The 20,409-nt window shown below is 47.9% G+C and overlaps 1 protein-coding gene across 12 annotated transcripts in view; it reads left to right on the top strand.

The window, feature by feature from the left end:
* LOC126575703 (diuretic hormone receptor) overlaps window positions 1-20,409 on the top strand; it is a 76,599-nt gene that overhangs the window by 20,892 nt on the left and 35,298 nt on the right. For 4 of the 12 annotated variants that reach the window (XM_050236530.1, XM_050236533.1, XM_050236534.1 and 1 more), the window contains one exon: window positions 1,045-2,467. The exons of 5 other annotated variants lie outside the window; for them this stretch is intronic. In XM_050236530.1, coding sequence (XP_050092487.1) covers window positions 1,045-1,099 — 55 coding nt within the window. In that variant the 3' untranslated portion in view covers window positions 1,100-2,467. 3 more of the 12 variants (XR_007608273.1, XR_007608275.1, XR_007608274.1) reach the window with 2 other exon arrangements.

A 20,409-nucleotide genomic window follows, 5' to 3' on the forward strand; every position in this document is an offset into this window, starting at 1 on the left:
TGGCTTCAACAATCGTTAGCATTACGAAACATCACGCCCCGATGGGGCCGTGTGCGTTCTGCTTTATTTATTTTCTTTTCTTTTCGTTTTTTTCTTCATTTTTTCCCTGATTTTCAATTTATGTTCAACCTGATCATCACTACCAACAACCAATGAACCGTGGTGGTTCCGGCATAGCCTGACGACAACAACGTCCGCACCATTAATTTGATCCACTGCCGTTCTGTTCTTTTTGGACTGCATGTAAAACCCGTTCCGCTGTAACGTTTCGTGTAACGTTCACTGCACCTCAGGTCCTTCCCCTCACAGCACGCTACGGTATGTTTATTGGCCCGGCGCCGGTCCCGGTTGTTATTCGATCGGTTCGATCGATTTAATTACATTTCAAAATTCGATTCCATCACACCGACCGACCGTGCCTTCCGTTCAAAGGCACCTGTTGATGTTGTTGCCATTTGTCGTCGTGCCGTTGTTTTCATTTGCGTAGTCTGTTGATCCATCGCCACTCCCTTTCACCCTTGGACACTTCCTTCACCCCCTGCATTACCCTCTGTCATAAAACAAACTCTCACGGGCGCGCGCACGCTCGCTGGCATTGGCGAAGCAAACAAAACAGTGCTGGTGGAACGGGAACCAGCATGATGATCGGTGGTGCTGCCTCGTTCGCACTCTTCTGCTATCCCCATTGCACCTTCCACCCTTTGCGCGCCACTCCTCTATTGTTTGTGACGAATGTTTCATTTTCAACGCGAAACCCATCATCAGCACGCACGCATGCACGCACGCAAAAACACGCACCGGCGCTAGCAAATGTAAGCCTTCGAGCCACGAGCGAAATTTAATTTTCTATCCATTGTTGCCGGTCACATACACTCCTGTGCATCGTTGTCGTCATCGTTCTCTTCGTCGGAAACATCGCAAACGGGGGATCATGCCGTGCGCGACCGCCCTGGCCATCGACAACTCGGCCGGCCTGTGGCCTCGGGATCGTCATCAACGCGCAAATCGTTTGCCTGTGCCTCTGACTCACACACCACATCGCAGGACGGTCGAGTATAGCATCGCCACCATGAAGCACTCGTGCGTGTTCCGAGATTAAACTTTAATGGCCCAGCGAGTGTTAACGCGTGCGTGCGGATGCTGCGCGCAGGAAGGAAAAGAAACTTTGAAAGAGGATGATGAGTCACGATGTGCAAACAGGTTAATGAAGGACGCGCGTTGCGAAAGGAGAGTAAATAAACATAAAATGCGTCCGCGAACCGCGTGATGGACGTGGAGCGCGAGACAGTTCAAACAATTACACAAAGTGTAACGTGAGATAAATTGAGAGAGGAGCCAATAAAGTCCGAGGCGATGATGGCGGATGTGGCAACATCATTTTCTACGATGCAGCTGCAAATGGGTTAATGCAACGAGAAATGCATCCAGCTGAGCCTTACTTGAGTCATCGTTTTGATGTTTTTAACAGCATAGCTCCGTTTGTGTTATAATCAGGATTATTCATCTTTAAAAAATCATAACAAGCGATTATTTAGAATAACAAAATGGTGAATTTAGAGAGAAAGCAGACTAGTATGCATCGAGAAAGGTAACAATTGAATGAAGGTTCGGTTAAGAAGACAATTGCAGTATCAAACGAATATCTTCAGGGAAATGACTATTTGGAGAAATGTTTTTGGATGAGCAAGCGTTAAGAATCAGACGATTGAGGGACTATCTTGCAGTTTAGGGACAACAGAACTCAGAGTCGGTTAGCTCTGCAAGCCCACGCTATTCAATCGCCTGTTTTTTGGAGCATTTTTGTTATCAAATCTTATCGACACTTGCAAGAAACTTGTACAGGGAATAATGTATGCACAACTATCTCCAATAGAAACTTGCTTCTTGCTATTAAACAATCTGTATAATTTGATGAACTTTGATTTTAGCAGATAATTGAATTCTGTCCATTATGTATTCCTTGTTTAGCAAAGAAATGCGATGTTTTTTCACTTCGTGGTCCATGTTGGCACTAGATTGGAACAATTTTTTATAGAGTAATACATGCCAGTATAGCTAGGAATCTAATATGAGATTGATTACTATGCAAATGTCTTTGGAAATGCTCTTAACGGCTCTAGAGAAGAGGGGGAAAATTTTAAAAACAAAGACATTGCCATATTTGCTACACTAACTACGATGTTACACGAGTAAACATTGTATCACAAATTGATTTGTCTTGTATATAGTCACCACATCCATACCCCCCCCCCCTTGCTTCCTTCGTTTCGTTTCGTACCGCTTCGCTTTTTGCAAATTATTATTGTCATTGCCAGCTGGTCAGCTAGCCAGCCAGCCCTTGCTGTTAGAGTAGTGCGATCGCAATCGCAACGTAATTAAACCAATCATGTCGCATCCCATTCTAATAATGTTCATCACTACACAATAAACATCACTTGCCTTCCTCCCCACAATCGCTTCATGTACGGTACCGTTCTGCTTGGCAGGTTTTCCCAGATTTCCCGACCGGACTCGATGAATTTCGCATCCGTCCCATGATGATTGGTGAGCGCTTGGTTGAAGCGGCAACCCCCCGTGCTGTCACGTCCATATATATTATGCCAGCCTGCGGTCTGGCGCGAGGGTGAAGTGAGCTGTTATGTTTGAGGACGGTCGAACTTGAAATAGTCTAATTTATAATGAGTATAAATATGAATAATGTAAGCATTGTGTAGGTAGCCCCGAGAGAGAGAGAGAGAGAGAAAGGGCCGCAACGGCGAACGGGTGAGGGTCATGTAAACAATCGTGGGCCCGGACGGATGGACTCCGTAAACAGATGCCAGAATCCGAAGCTCTAGGTCTAGGTGAACCCAACGTTATGAACCCAGAGAAAGAGTAATTTATGGCATTGAGTGGAGGATGAATATGTGTATCGCTCTGAGCTGTAGCGAAAGCAGCAAAACAAGACGTACCGAGTGTAATATTCGAACAAAAACAGAAGGATTGTATTGTACGCATACATCGATCAAGCACCGAATGTCTGCACACATTTGACTACTAAATGTGAAGAAAGAAAGAGCTGTTTTGTGTGTTTTATGTTCTTGTAAGGAGCCGTACCGAGCTGACCATCGAATAAATCACAAACAGGAAGTCGAGGAGGACAAACTACCGCCCGATTCATGTCGGTCTTTTGGTGAATGTAAGATTCGCTGTGAAGCAAAACATGGAAATACATTAAACGCAAATCTCGGTGTATGCACTGCCGTCTCGTATCTGCTTTGCACAATAAACATCCGATCACGGCTCATCCTCGACGAGGTATCTGCTCCTGAGCATTTCAAGCGGTCTGATGGTGATCCTAAAGTTTACTCCGACAAGATCCGAGATAAATATTATCACAAACAACAAGAGGCCTCAAGTGGCGTCAATCGCAACAGGCGATGGCAGCTGGTTTCGCGCCAACACGGAAATGCATTCTGAGGTAACTCTAGGTCTAGCAACGATTGCTACGATTCCTGGCACTTCCATGCAGTGCCTGCTTTGATTTGATTCGTTTGCATTGTTTGTTTTGTTTACTGCCATCCCACTGGTGCCCGGATATGAGCGACGCCTTTAACGGTGCCAATCGAATCAACGATAAACAGACGAGAAAGAGAGAGAGAGAAAATCAGAGAACCTGACTTGGGAATCATATTGCCGTTCCCATTACCTCATTCCCGGTGGTTCTAATATGATTGTTTGAATTGCGTTACGTTACTCCTACGCGGATGGCCTGGCGGATGTATGCAAATGGCCAGAACCAGAACCATACTGTTGCATCCTTCGTACACGTGACCGACGGACTAGAAATGCTGGTGGCAAAGGGGGAAAGACGCTCACAGCTGATGCAGCAAATTGTGAGCTCTCCGCTTTCACTTTACTGGAAAAGTCGCCCCCGCGCTACCATTGCTCAACAAATCGTTTCCGGAAGCAGCAGTTGGCAGGAGTCCAAGCGTTCCCGGTGCCTAACTTGGTTCCTCCGGCTTTGGCTTCGGTTCCCGGGTTCCGGGCTCGTATGCATCAACCATACGGTCCGATCGGTGGAGAACGAGAAGACGATACTGATGCAAACGGGCTAAACGGTTGGCAAACGTCAAACATTGTTGCACATGCACACCTACGCCTCTCGCACACACTACACCGTTCGTGGAAGCTTCGTTTAGCCGAGTCTCTGCCATCGTCGTCTACCGGAAGTGGATGTAAATATTTATGAGAAGATTATGGCGGTTTGCGGTGGCTGCCAAGCGGCTGCCAGTTGGTCTCCTTCTGCCGCTCAGCCTCTGTTCTCGTTCTCGTTCATCGCCTTTTGACTTTAAGACGCTTGGCCGTCTGATCCTGCCTGATGCGGTGGAATGGATGCTGGCGATGGTTTATGTTGATTGTTGTCCCCTAGTCTCGGTTCACTGCCACATCCACCGCCTAACAAGTTCTTTGTACGGTTCGTACGTGACACAACGAGAGGGTTGACGAGCACACCTGGCGGACCTGCCCGATGGTTCCACTAAATTGGCTCCCGGCGGTGGTGTGGAACGATTTAATTGAAGAGAACAGATGGCCGGGAACGGCTTCATTAGTCGGCGAGGGCGCTTACTTTGTGGCGAGCTACAGTGGTGAGGATGATGCGCAGGTACAATGTAATGGAATGTTGGTTTTTACGATCGACATCGATGAAATGATACGATTCATTGTATCTAAAAAGTATTCTAAATTAAACTATTCAATGTTTCCAACAATTTCTTCCATTCTGCCTTCCGTTTTCGTTGCAAACTCTGCTTAGAGGGTGCTTTAAGGGGCTTCTATTGTTTCTCATCTTCAAACTAACACACGCGACAAGCGCTATCACTTTCACTCCAACAACTAACGCTCCAATAACAAAAAAAACAAAAAAAAAGGTGAGTAACTGGGCGCCTCCATCACAAACAACCACGCGGTCGATCCTGAAGAGAGCGCGAGAGCGAGAGAGAAAGTGCGCGTCGTTTTCGAACTTCGAATTTCGAACGAAACGTAAACAAATGCCACCATTCCCCACCCCTCCCCCCCCCCTTTCAATCTGTGGTCCAAGTCGGCGTGCGCGGATCCCAAACACGGGCTGGCTCTCGTTCGAGCACTCTCGTCGTCGTCGTGTGGCGCTCTCGCAGCCCACCCAACGTTCGTTCGGTGTCCCATCGTCGTCGTAATCATTCGTCACCACCGTCAGTTACTCGTCGTCGTTGGTACGTGAAGGTCTGCGGTTCTGTGTTCTCAGTTCGATTCCCGAAAGAAAAAAGGGCCAACAGTTTCGTGAGTGACGCGTTCGTATTTCGGTGTCATGCAGTGCAGTGGCAACCGTGGCGTTCGATCAATTTCGATCAAGTCGGCCTAGGTAAACAGAGGGTTGCAGAAGCAACGAATCCTCATCGAAGCAATCGTGTCAACCAATTTGTGGCGGTACGGGTGGTACGGTTGTTGTTTGTCTATTTAGAAGTGAAGCACAGTCCATGAGCGAAAGAGGCAACCCAGAGACAGAGGAGCAGCAAGTGGTGGCCTCGGGCTAAGCCAGCGTTACCCTGATTTGTGCTCTGTTAATGAGATTTAGGCTGGGGCGTTACGACCGACCGGTGTGGCTGTGTTAGTGTTGTTAGTTGTCATCACCACCACCACCACCACCACCAACACCCAACCCAGTAGCGACCCCAAAAACCCCAAATACTCGGGATCATTCAGTGTCGTGTGTTCAGTGGAGAAGAGTGGCAGGGAGAGGAGGGTTCCTGGTGGCGCGTATTGTGCAATCGTCAGCGAGACTCCCCCTCTACTACCTCCATCGACAGTAAGTCCGAAATCGTGCCTCGAAGCAGTGAGCTGGTGATTTGCAAATCGCCAATGGAATGATTCCGAACGGTGTGGTGTCCAGGATTTGGAGACGGTGGAAGAGAGGAAGGGAGTGCAAAATTTAAAGGCGAAAGGCGTTCAGTGCTCCAGTGATCCTTACACTAATCACGCCCGGAGGGTGCATCGGAGGTGATCGATCCGTATCCGCATCCCCTTGAAATCCCCGGGCTGACAGTCGACGGTTCGTTGAGGTAAGGATTGGGCACGTGCGTGATTTAACGTGATCCCCACCGCCCGGGGGCCCGTATTCCACGAAATGCCCAAATCATTGCGCTCAAACAGCAGCTGGATCATCGTCTGGGTGTCGGTTTTGTGCAACTCGCAGCTCGCTTTGATCTGTTGCGCGCATCGAGCTCCTTAAAAACGAGCCTTCGAAATCGAAGGCATCCAAGTAACACGACCCAGCACGTCACCGGATCATCATGTTGACCAGCGTGTAGCGGGAATCCTACGACTGGCGCTGGAAGGCGAAAGAGAGGAAGAGAGATAGCAAGAGAGGGCGATGGAAGTGAATTAAAATTGGATTTACCGGGGCCGTAATTGAATTTTGTCTCCGCGCGCCAGCCTCACTTCGTGACCGTTGAAGCCGCGGCCGAGAAGATTGTGATCATCTGTCGTAACTGATTGCACCGTTGAAGCGTGCTTATCGCGGCGGGAGTTCAGAAGCACAGCACAGCACAGCACTATAACGCGTCCACTAATGGTATTGCGCGAGAGGTCGTACACTGCACGGACACTTGGCTGTATAAATGGCCACTCAATCGAAGTGTGGTTCAGGTTCCTGTGGCGTGGCGTGCTTCGATCCCGTCTTGGCAAAGGAAAGTATACTGGATGGATGGACGATTCTCGTAAGCGATCGGAGACAGATAGCGAATTCTCAGCAGCAGCAGCAGCAGCAGTAAGCTGACAATGTTTTTGCTTTGGTTGATAGCTAAATTTACACAACCAGAGCACCGTGCATCGTAGCTTGCCTGGCAATCGGAAGTCGCAATCGCATTTGTTGCCGTGGAGATAACGCTTATGCGCGCGGTTGCCGCAATGATGATGCCTGTTTGCGTTTGCGTTTACGTTTGCGGCGTGTGCCAGCGACTCGAAAAAGCATTTTAAATCAAATCAACTGGCAGCATAGCCGCTTGTGGAGTGTTCATAGAACAACAGGGACGCGGCGCCACCAAACAACATTGCCACGCTCATTGCACGGTACGGGGAATTGCCACCGAACAATGGGCGACCGGAATCATCGGAAACGTCGCTGAATGGGAGTGCAATCGTTGGCATAATGGGGAGTGAAAAGCGGCCAAGCAAATGCGTCTTTGGGAGACAGAGAGTGTTCCCGACCTACGGTAACATGACGGCAGCCGTCGATAACTGGCCGGAAATCAGAAAACCGCCAGTGAATGAGACAATTTCTTTCTCCCGTGCATTCCACTCGTTTTAACGGTTATTGGGTGAGGTTTTTGATGGAAACTGGAAAACATTTCAATTCCGTACACGTTTCGGTTGAAATTCGGAGCCGTCTATGGTTTTTCTCGGTTGGTATTGAGGACTTGTGGAATGAACAGTCATTCCGTTTCGAAGGAATTTTATCCTGACAATGTTTCTGGCCCAATGAATGTGACAGATTGGTGGTTTCTTCTTGGAATGTCCTCGTGCAGACATGACTTGCAGAACGAATTGCTCGTCGGAAGATGGATGAATGATCAGTTTCTGGATCCAGCAATGCCCAAAAGAATGTTTCAAAAGATGATAGACAGATAAACGAAATTAATAGCGAATTGGTTTTTGATAAAGAGTTTGTTTGAGAAATTTTCGTCAAATTGATTTTTAATCAAAAAGAAGTTTATCCAGCCGAACAATTTCAAAAGAATATACAATCGCATTGAAAGAAAATGCTTCCAAGTTTTTTCCGACCTATTTTCGAAGAAAATGTGTCTCTTCCAGTTTCATGATTTTGACGTTGAGTTCCTCGTCACAAAATTCCTCTGCACCGTTGAACATACCCCCCCACCCCCTCCCCCGGGCTACGTCTTTAATATTTCATGCTAACAGATCAGCCTACAAAATAAAACTGAAAACAATATTGGCGCCGAGGGCTAGCCCTCGTGTTCCAAGTGCCCCTCCCTCACTTTCCTTCCTTTAATCCGTCGAGGGAATTACGGGCTATTCGAGAAACCTGAGCGTCTTTCCTGGCCCTTTCCAGTTGATGTGCGTGGCCGTGCATGAAATGCCCGTCACCACGCCACTCGTAAGCTCAGCGACATAAAGCAAACCCATGGCGCGGGGAGTCGAAAGCATAAACGAAAAGTGAAACATGACTCCCGGCTCCCTATAAAGCATTAGCTTTGCTAGCAGCAAAAGCATTCACCGTTGACGGACACACCATCGTTCTAGTCGAGTTTTACTCCCCGAAAAATGCGATTTCTCCAACGCACGATACTGGATAAGCACACTCACATACATACATACTCTAGCATGCAAAAGCACCGCCTTCACCGTCGTCTGCTTGGAGTAAAACGGGTCCTTTGAAACTGGCAACTCCCACATCGTTTCAACTCCCAGCGAGCTACCATCAGTGAGCGGTGGCGATGAAGGAAAAGTTTGCCTAAAAATCCAATTAATGTCCAAAACATAAAATGCTTTAACCCCCACTTTCGAACCCGCCTTTTTCCTCCCATTACCCCCCTGCAAAGCGACAGATACACTTTGATTTTGTACCGGCCCACCCAGCAAGGCACAAACACGGTGCCACGGGGATGACCATCGACCCACGAGTGCTGGACAGTATACGGCATGCATTGTATGTGCGCGATCAGTCATCCAGCCAGCCGAACCACTTCTGCGACTCCGAGAAGAAGTTTTCAATTTGTTGGCCATTACAACTTTACCCTCAAGCCCGGTCTGGTACGTCCTGCGGTGTCCACAATGTTGAATCATCAATCGGTCGACCATTCTGCAACGTCGTAGGAACCGTTGCCATCGTGACATCGTTGACAGAGTACACAGCGTGTTGCTGGTGTTGCAGTGTTTATGATGCCAAGCGTTAAAGTGTGAAACTCGCTACTTTGTGTTGCAGGGAACCAAGGAGTGATGCATTGTGATGCGTGCCACCGACTCCCTTCCTGCCGCAAGAAGTAGCTTCTCTTCTTCCATCGTGCAGTTCGTGTGCAAATGTTTTCTCAGCTGCTCTCACACTTAATTGTATCCGGCAGCAACGGCAAAACACACCGTCGTTGCTGCATTCTCGCCCTCTCAACCAGCGCCATTCCATACTCCTGGCTGGAAGGGGGTTCTGGTTCGAGAGTGTAATTGAATTTCGGAAAAGCGTCTTCAGGCTGCTGCTTTTACCTTTTCCTCGCCTCCACCACGGACCGGTTCTCACTTTGGCGCAACACAAACACACGGCAGCTCGATGTTGCCATGACACATTCTGGTATGCAGATCGTCGCGTGGTTCACTACGCTAACAACGCACCTCGCCAGCTTCGGTTCTGTACGGTTTTCGGTGTGCTTGATGGTGCGGGCACCGATTGTAAGCCTCACCGTGTTAGCATAGCGTGGCCGCGTGACGTTGCTATGCTTTCCCATTTTACTTTGGGATAATATATCATTCCTGGGAGACCCATAAGGCCCCAGGGTTCCCGGGTGCTAACGTGCCGGTGCCCTAAACGCGTACCTGAAGAAACCTGGGATGGAAAATTGTGAGCCTTAATTGAGCAGCTAAATGCATGGTAATCGCTCATCAGCAATTCCATCGCCAACGGCACGCACCGACGACAGCGGTGAGCGAGCCCTTTTGACACTTTTTCTCGCCTGAATTCCTGTGGTTTTTTCCGATGCTTTTTTTTTTATTCTTCGATCCATTTTTTCATGTGAGGCACCAGAGGTGTGAGGGGGCTTTTTGCGTGATTGAGAGCAACATTAACTAGCCCATCGAAACGGTTTCCGGTAAGGGTGACATGTTTAGCCACAGTTTTTTTTTCTGATGGAGTGGTGAACAAAAAATTCGCTTCCCTTTTAGTTCACTTACGTGTTTTATTTTTTCGCATTTTATTCTGCATTATTGAAACTTTTGTGCAAAAGTGTTAGATTAATCAAAGGGAAATATGCGAGGCAAAACGATGGACACCATTTAAAGTGCATTTTTTTACAGCCATCATTCCTCTGGGTTGAATGGCTGTATTTTTTCTGTTATTTTCGTCCTATTTCAACCAAATGGTTTTCAAATGTTGCAGTTTAATGTGGCATTTAAGTCTAGAATATAAAAAAAAACTCTTAATAAACCTTAGTCTCACTGTAATGCAGTGTCAAAAGAGTTTTTGAGGACTAGAAGCAGACCAAATCCGCACAACAGGTCTTCATTCGCCACCGACTTGCCACCAATTATTGGCCATCCATTCAGTTCCATTTTCCAAAGCCTCATCTCATCTACACATTCCCTTCGCTGGCCGGGGAAAAACCACTAGCTCGACAGCAAGCAGGAACCATTCATTCCAAATTAGCCCAGGCCTAAGGTTTGTGGTTTTGTTTGTTGGTTTACGCCGTTGGTGTTGCGGTGGCGAAGGTTTTGATGAAGGGTTTGGATCAGATTTTGACACCACCATCCCACCATCACCTTTTTCATCTCGAGCGCGACATTAGCAGTGTTGGAACGCATTTACGGATTCTATTTTTGGACCCACCACCTTCATTCCATCATAAATCCCATCGGCTCGAGCTGGAGTACGGTGAGAAGTATTGTCAGTATCCCAGACCACGAAATCGGTGACAGGTTGGAGCGACATGGGACATGGGAAACACAACAGTAGGCCATTCACAATTTCCCTTTTTCTGTCTGTTGTGGTTAGCACAGCAACCCGCGACCACCAAAGTTCCACACCCCGGTACCCCGATTAAATTGGCGTAAAATTCACTTTAAGACCCACCGGTACAGGTGGTCCAGTAGCGGGTCCAGAGTCCATCGAGTTCCGAGGTCCCTAATCCACCACCAACACCAGGAACTTCCGTATCCATTTCGACGGTGCGGCCCGTTGATTCACGAGGCTAATTATTTTCAATGAGAATAATTAATTAGTTTTATGGTTTAGTCAAAGGCCGGAACTGGAATGGCCGCCACAGACCGGCCCCTTCCGCTCCGATTTCATGTTGCCCGTTGAGAGGACAAATTGCAAAAATAATAATCTCCACAATCGCGCCACGTCGCCGACTGGACTGTAGATGACGCACGCCGGGTCCGTTGGTCAAAATTTAAATAAATTGCCTCCGAAGTGTGATCGGAAGCAGGGCGATACCCTGCCGGTAGTTTGTCGAATTCAATTTCGGTTATCTTTCGGTTGAACTGGTCCAGCCCTGCTTTTGGGTGGCCGAGTGGAGCATTTGGTTCGTTTGTTTAATCCTGTGGCCTTCATTTCTCTTACTCTGCCCGCTGACGGTGATTGATGATGGTTGTGTGGGACTCGGGATGGAACTATTTCTTCCGTTACTCTCGGAGTAACTGTCACCTCTTCCCGGTGAAACAAACACACGGGACACGAGTTCGGTTCGGAAGCAACATACCATTCCAACCCGTCTCGTCGCAAGGACAGACTCGATGGACCGGGTATCAATCATTCTGCTCTGGCGGACTAGGTTCCGTTGATCGCTGTTGATGGTGCTGGATGAGTAAAGGACATATCTTATCAGCTCCACACGAACATTGCTTGTGAAAACAAATCATATTTCCGATGGAACCATTTGCTTCACATTTTCGTTTCGATGTAAAAGTTTCGTTAAAGAGAGATCGTCAACACGATGATCGTCATCGTCCAAAATGTAAGCATAAAATAATAAAACAGACTTCTGACCAACAGCTCCACCCAAATGTGCTCCTCGACTCTCACAGTCGTGTGGTCATGTGTTCCGGTGACCAGACGATGATCCGGCCGGCTCCGGTTCAGCTCCCGGCACAGCGCCGGTGGTCTGGCCACTTCGTCAAGCATCGCATAATGCATAATAAGAGCGCATCTAATGAAACCGCTGTCAATCAAAGCTGTTGTGCGCTGTCATACGGCTCTCTCTCTCTCTCTACAGTGACACTCAGCGTCACACCGTGGGGAGGATGCTGATGATGATCCGGTTTCACCGTGTTTCGTTCCCCGGCGAAGTGGAAGAGATGGCCAAGAGTGGCGAGCCATGTTGGCAGGTGAATCCGTCCATCGTCGGCGTCCAAAATATCGTTCCGGAGGGAGCTTCTCGCGGCTTCACTCTGATCGCCAACTCTGCCACTGCGGCCGATGATTTATGAGAAGAGGAGAAGAAGCTGGCATTATCATGCTCGGCTCATAAGCGACTCTTGCCACTGGAATGTCCGCTTATGCACCTCATGATTACGAACACCATTTAAGGCACGTACGAGACCCGGCGCTGAAGGTCTAGTCTGGTTGCATGTTTACGATGACCCTGCATGACAGCCCTGTTGGACAAGCAGTGAGCGCAGGAAGGTCAGCCTGACACTAGGAGCGCTCCACGCTCCCTGTTTGTCTATGCATATGTGGTTCCGGAACCAACGACGACGACAGCGAGGAGGATTGGGTGGTTGATCCATATTATTCCATTATGATGCTAATACAATTTATTCGCCGGACGGGACAGTTTGCCATTCCGGAGCTCGTTGCTCGCTGCCAGGGGACTTTCCACGCGTGAACGGCTCTACTTTCTACGTTCCTCCACGCCACGAAGCGCGAAGCAAAGCGAAATGGAGGACCAAAACGGAACGGAAATAATCTCACAATCTGTTACATAAACTTCAGGCAAGTTCGTTTGACCCCACCACACACTGGACCCCAGAGTTGCCAGGGCCTTAGATCCCTTTAAGCCGGTACAAGGATTGGTAATGTGTTGCCAATGATACGGCGATCCCATATTGGAAAGGGGATGAAGGTAAAAGGTAAAGGAAGGATAGGAAGGTAAAAGGGCTTTTTATCAACTGGCACGTTTTGGGATCCATGTCCAGTTCCGGATCGTTCGCTAGTAAATCGAGAAGGACACAAAACGGTGAGCTCTGAACCCGAGAGTAATCTGATTAGCTAATAGAGAGCAGTCTTGATAGCCTCGACGCTAATCGTTGTGCTAAAAGGTGAGAGAAACGGTGGTGATATGCTATCGTTACAGCACCATAAATGCTGATGTGACAGTTGGAATAGTCCGTTCGAATCGCTTCAACATATTCCAACATCTCAACATAAGTTCCATAAACCAGACATCAAAAAAGGCAAAACAGGACCACTGCTGATTCTGCTGATCAATTTGAAGTTGATTAATTTTTAGAAACCTTCGTTTCACCTCCCTGGCCTTGCTGTTTCCCGTAACAGGAGCTCGCTCCTCGTTTCGATAGATAGAATCGACGATGAACACCGCCAGGCTGTAAACGACGTTCAACAGACCATTTTTATGGTTAGAATGGAGGTTCGTTAGACGGTTTGGGACTCGCGCTGAATGCAGCGAAGCCCAATGGTTATTTTCATAGACGATAAACCGAATTCAGCCATTAAAAATGCCTCTGTTCGGCCAGTTTCTAATGAGCCGATGTCAGCAGACGCGAAATGTGGTGACCGTTTACGATCTATCTCCTTTGCGATTCGATTTATGATTTAAAAACAGCAAAGGTTTTCTTTTTAGATCCATTGTTCTGGTGTTTATTGATCAATGAATCAAGCTCTGAATTATGAATGGGACAGAAATGCCGAAATAAATTATTAGATATTTAATTATCCTAACTTCTCATGCTGATAATAACACTTCTTAGCAACTTTGACTGAAGAAAGTTTACAAATGAAACTCCTTTGCTCTCATTCGATCACAAACTACAAGAAAGTTGAACCCTTAAAGGGATACCAAACGTTCCAGCTTAGCTAAAAATAGGAAACGTGAGCAAACGAGGTCACAGCGCTGATCGACAACTTCATCAAATCAAACAAGCAACTCCACTTAACCGAACTCCTTCAACGCGTCCATCGAAGGCATCGAGTCCTGTAGGCCTTCACCGGACCTACACCGGAAAACCGAAGTGAATCGGAACGGAACGGTTCTACCGTGGTTCTCATTCAAACGACGCCTAGCCACCGCCATCACCAGGACCGAACCGAACCTTTGCGAGGCACAAAAGATTGATTACCGGCTTGTACCTGTCCATCAGCTCAACACGACACGGTCCAAACCCGGGGTGGGCGAGACGAAAGACGTTGCCAGACGGAACCAGAAATGTCACAATGTTCCGTGGCATGGCATGCCATGATGTATGTGGGCGGGGAAAATGAAGTGCGCAAAGAATGGGAATAATTCAATCAAAAAATTCAACGAACGATTGACAGCTCCTGTCGGTTCCTATTGAGATACATTTCAAGAAGCCCCGGGAACCAGCGAGGCCGAGGACGATGGCGAAGGAGTTCGGAACCGTTCCGGTCACTCAACGGAGACCAAGAGTCTAGGAATGGAAAGCAGCAAGTGGAGTGAGTGGAGGGAGGGAGAAAAGGGGCGAATAAATTGGATAAACTCTTCTGGCGGGGGTTTGGGGAATGAGGCATTGTGACGGGTACGTTGGCACACGATTGTCGGATACAGGGCACTCGCACACAAAACCACCAACCAATGAGTGCCAAATGCATCGAACGGTGGCCACATGACTCGGGAAGATGGTCATCGACCCTCGCTAAGTCGAGAGCATCCGTTGATGTTGATCTGCATTGCAGTCATTGGGAGAGAGAAAGCAACTTGCTTCTGCAGCAGATACTAGTACCAAGTGTGTGCTAACCGTTGCTTTGCAAACGTTAATCCGACGATTCTGTCTAATGAAATGCACACAGATACATACCAGCAGACACTCTGAGGCTATCTGTCACGAATCGATACTAATTGCGTATCATCATCTTCTTCCGCAACATAACGAGCTCCAGACGCACGAAAGCGAAGCCAAAAGTGCCAGATGGAATAGCTCGATTGTGGCACCAACCAAGCACCTTAACATGTCCCTCGTCTTTCCCTGGTTTGCTCGATTGAGCCCCTCGCAACATAAATGATCTGACATTTAGTGTGTTTTCGGTGAGGCTCTGTCTCTCTGTCGTGTCACCTGCACAGCACGCCACCAACCACAATATAACTCTTGCCTTCGTCGTTGGCGCGTGGCTTCACAGCTTTCGGAGTGCTGGATGAATTATTCAGCAGATCGAAAGCGAAAATAGCCACGGTCACCAGAAATAAACCAACCAGAACCGTAGCACGTACTTTGCGGCGCACATTATAGACAGCTATTATTGCTGTTTACCTTCCTACGCACTTCACAAAACTCCTCAAAGTGTGGCACACACGTGCACACATCACGTCGGTGGCCTAGAGCCCCCCGAAAACAACTCCAATGTAAGCGCCATCCCAGCGATGGTGCGTATCAAACGTGGATGGTTACTGAAGACGACGTGCCGGAAATATCGATGGAGCGCCAGCATTCTGTCCTCTTTCGCGTCCGCTATAAACAATCTTGTTTTTCTGGCCCAGCTGCGGTGGGAGCTTTTTCAAATAAACCATCCACCCTTACCACCCACCACCATCATCGCCATCGCATCAACCCCAAAGGAGCCACTTGAGCCGCACACGCAATAAACACGCCAACCAACACGGTGATGGCGACGCACGCGGAGACACAACCCATCCAATGGTGGTTTTGGTCGCGTGAATGATGGTGTTGCAGGGGCTGGAAGTGGGAAAAGCAGGGCACAAAAGGGTGGAGAAAAGCGGTTCCAACAATGCGTGACAATTCCGGTGATCAAGGGTGCTTCCTTTCTCACTCATCGTGCCATCTCTTCGTGACGGGTTTCTGTGATGGAGCTGTGAGGCCACCGCAAGGGTAGCAATTGTCTGTCTGGCACGCTGGACGTTGCTTGAATTTTTGGGGCCACCAAGCCAACCAGCGGAAGAAACAACCGAGCGACTAGCACACACTCATGTGACAAATGGCCTCGAACAACAACAATAAACAGGGGGGGGGGGGGGGAAATCCAGAAAAGAAAAGACACTTCTACCGTTTGTGTCTGTAACCATGGACCACAACACCAATCCCTAAACGACGTGTGTCTATGCTGGTACCCCTGTCCACAAATCGGATCCGTTAGAGATATGAGGCATTCGTTTCTTCTGGGACGAAGATAACGACACGAGAAAAGGGATTCGCTCTGCTGCTGGAATGTCACTCTGGCAGCTCGTGAGGGTTGATGTCATAAAATGGAGCCTATATTAACCTTTTTAACACGCAGTGAGGTGAGTCTTCGTTGAAGGTGTTTTCATCGTTGCGAAAAAGAGAGAAAAGAAAAAAAGAGAAACTTCATCAAATGGAGACGCATGGTACTTCATGATTTTGAACGAAAAAACACGTCCCCGTCCAGTGCCCCGTCAGCAAACCTTTGTCAGCCAGCTTCGTGAAAGGCTCCCTCGGGAACGTCGGAACAAGAGCGCCCACAAGAAACTGATGAAGAAGAAGCACAAGGCCTCGAAGAAACGAAGAAAGTAGAGAGCAATTTGTTTAGCCTCTCTCTCTCTTCCCTGCTATATTGCCGCAATAATTCAAGCCTGATTTCCGGCCCCGGTTCCTAGCCCTGTTGCCAAGCGCGCACCCCAAACACCTTCAGGGTGTGATTGTGTGGCCAACGGCCCACGCTGCACCCTGACGATGTCGCTGGCACGATAAAATCCGAAAGCGATCCGGATACGGAAGCACGCCAACCCCCCCTACGACCAACGAATGGCCTAATCAAGCTGTCTCTATTGCCGTGGGGCTTTCGCTTTTGGTTTTACTACCAATTACATTTGCTTTACTGGCGCCTTCATGTCTTTGATCGTTCCCCCAAATTGGCGGGCACGGCAATAGTTGGTGGCTGGTTTTACATTACAATTTGTGGTCACGTTCACGAGCTTGTTTTGGTTCCTATCCTCCCCCCCCCCCCCCCCCCCCTGATACGGATACTCGGGCGCAGAATTGTCCACTGGGTTGCTGTTGTTAGTTTCACGTTTCGTTAGCATCGTCGTAATTCATCGAAGATCAAAACGATTACAGACCTCGGTGGACGGTGGACGTGGCCCACAAGAGGACGTGTAAATCCTAAATTCCTCCCTTAGGAAATTGATTGATTCACCGTTGAAGCATCGTGGCGCCACGCTTGAATCGAATTTCGTTTCGTTCGATGACGAAGCTTTTAAAGGGCAACCCCGCATTGACTGCGCTAACGAGTTTTCGCGTTCAAGGCTCACTGTGATGCCATGATTTTCAATTCCGCTTTCCCATTCAACGCGTGAAACAAAGCCGATCGTTCGTCTCAAGCTCCTTGCACGCTTTTCTCCACCGCCAGATTTCAATTGCAATCCGATGATTCGATTCATTGCCTTCACCCGGTGGGCGGCGGGGGATTCATTGTAGCGTGCAACCCAAGCCATTGCACGCTCGAGCGCGCGCGCGCGATTTCATTAAAATGTAATTACTAAACACGTCAACAAGCACTCCGATCGTGCTGCACGGGACGGATGACGGTTCTTGCACCACAAGCAAAGATGCTGGCCCTCCGGACTGCAGTAGCAGTAGTTCTTGTGCCGTGTCAACGAGCCAATCACGCTCCAACCCTTTTCCTGTTGCCTTTGCTACAACCAATTTTCTGCTCCGTGGTTTTGACCACATCCCATTTGAGAACCATTGATACCCCGTCCTCCCCTTATGTCCCTCTTCTATCAACACGTGGCCGCTCTATCGCTGTCCTGCACTGGACAGCGACGCGGAAACGAACGCGCTGCATGAATCGAGTGGCACTTGAAAGCACATCGTGGAAGAAGGCGTGTGTAATCGTGAAGGAGGTGTCTGTAAAAGGGATAGATTCTTTCTTTGGTTTCCGATTTCCCGTCTCGCGCAGGAATCCGTTTCCATCCGTTTTTCCGTCTTCTTTTTCTTTTCCTTTAACGGATAAGTGTTTGTTCGATCGCAGGGCACTGCTTTACGGTGAAGAGTAAGAGCGTCCTCTTGTGCACTGACGGGGTGGGTTGCACTGACACTGATGCGAATGAGATTACACACTTTACACCACCAGCTGAAAACGTCTGGCAAACGTGCAACAGATGGGCGCTAGGACCGAGTAATCGAAAGCAGATACTGAGAGAGAGTGAACGCTGCTAGTGATCGCTTTTAACGCCTCGGTACCATCGTTGGTGCCAATCGCCAATGAATTTCGTTATTTCTTTGCCATCCACCGCTAGCTAGCAATGATCTCTGGTCGATCTGGTCGCGGCGACATCGATTAGGATCGATTCCGAGGGGTGGAAAGCGCTCAGAAGAAATGTTTTTTTCACGAAACGAATCAAACCAACCATCGTGGCGGTGACAGCTGTGGGGCACGCAGATCGTTTCGAATTCTTTTTTATGAGTTCCTAATGTCCAGCTGCGGTGAAGCATGAACCACTGATGCTGATTCAGCAATAATGAAGGGAATCGTTATTGGACACAAATCTGCTGACGAGGAATGTTATTTGAAATTCATGACCATGTGTTACGACGGTTTCTTTTCTATCTTTTCTTGAGTGGAGGCTGGAGGTGAAGCTAGCAACAAAGCCCCTCTTAAAAAACTGGTTTCTAGAAGGTTGATTGATTCCCCGTACCTCGTACACAGCCTGCGGTACGGTTTGCTGAGAAATGAATCAGAATTTAAGACGATATTTTGCCCAAAATTCCTTCGCTTTTGATCATTACTGCAACGCGCTGCGATTTGAGGGCCACTAATAGCCGAACCAGCAAAGTGATTCGGGCATTATAATTTATGAAGCCTTCTCAAAATTGAGCAACCTCTTCATTTTGTTCCCTTTTCTCATCATAAAACCCCACCTCTGTGCCTGTGTGGAAGATTCCATTACCTGGGGGCGCACGACTCTTGACAGTCGAAGCAGCGGAGGTGGATCACTTTTCAAACATTTCGTTCAAGCATCTTACCCTCCATGGAGGAGTTTGTTGGGTGAGCACTTTATTAAGTTCCACCAGGAGTGGGATACCACCATCATTGACGCCTTCCGTTCTGGCAGCAAAAACATTCTTGGCATCTCGAGGCGCGCGCGAGAGCATCGCGTTCTTCACAAGGCAAGACATTGGATAGCAACGCCTTGGTGGGACGATGTACGATGTTCTGATGCGTCACTGGCAATCATAAAGCAGATAGTTCATTGTACTTGTTTTAAAGGGCAAGCTTTTCTGTTGAGGAACGGTCGCTACACTTCGTTTTGGGGGGCAAGTGATAAGGTGAAAGTTCGTTTCAATTCAATAACGAAACAAATTGTATGAAAATGAACATTAACCGAGGTTTCTGTTGTAAAATTTAATAATGCTTGTCGTTTATTAGTATTCCAGATGAAGATGTTTATCAGAGGCAATTACTGCGTCGATTTGAATTCGCTCTTCAACTCTGGACTGCTCAAAACGATCCCAAAACAAGATTCTATCGCCATCACGTGATTAACTGTCTTTTGAATATGTTTGTCCAGAAGCTCTTCTTCGGATCGCAATTGCTTTCACTGAACTTTGGGACCTTTTCCCAGAAAAATACGAAGATTATCCGTATACTTTTTCGTGTAATCTGACCGCTGAATGCGATGACGCTTTTCTGCAAAGTTTTTTCCGCTTCTTGGGGCTACTGAGACATTAAAAAAGAAGCCCTCTATCTCTCTCTCTCTCTCTCTCTCTCTCTCTCTCTCTCTTTCTCTCTCTCTCTCTCTCTTCAGATTGTCACATAAGCTAACATCATTTTTCTTGGGAATTTTCATGTACCTCGGCGAAGTCGTTCGTAGTTAATTGCAATGAAATTTCGCTAACATTCGAACGAACTTCATGTTTCTGGTGAACTTTTAACACATCACTTAACGGTTCCAACTCAGATCTCATTTGTTACTGATGTTTGTGTTTTTAACTTCAATCGGAATGCTTCATAATACATCGAGTTTGTTGATGGTTTACAAACCAAGGTTTCCAATTTAACAAAATGTTTTTTTATCGTAAAAGAATGGCATAAACGATACTGAAATTCAATTGAGCATCCAATAATACAGATGAAAGCGATAAATTCAGCCGTGAAAAGTAATACGATCGACGATAATCTGGCAAAGATACGGCCATTTTCTTGAATGAGTTGGCCGTTCCCCGCCAAAAATTGTCTAACCAGCAACGATACCGTTTCCTTTTTCATTCGAGAACCACAAGCAGTAAAACGCTCGAAAGAATCTTTTTTCTTGCCAAACTACACCGCACACTCTCCGACCGACTAATTTATAGCCCTTCACGCGAACGCAACGTAGTTCCGGAATGAATCGTAATCGCCATCGAACGAAGTAGTGTAGCGTTCTCCGGTTGGAACTCGTTCGCACCTTCATTCCCCTATCCTGCCCTGGCCGCTCACCATCGCCATGCCCAACGATGCGCCCCGGATGCGCCCCGGAAATGACCGAAATCAGATAGCATAGTCTGACGTGCCGCTACCGGAAA

Source organism: Anopheles aquasalis, chromosome 3 (genome assembly GCF_943734665.1).
Source record: "Anopheles aquasalis chromosome 3, idAnoAquaMG_Q_19, whole genome shotgun sequence".
NCBI lineage: Eukaryota > Metazoa > Arthropoda > Insecta > Diptera > Culicidae > Anopheles > Anopheles aquasalis.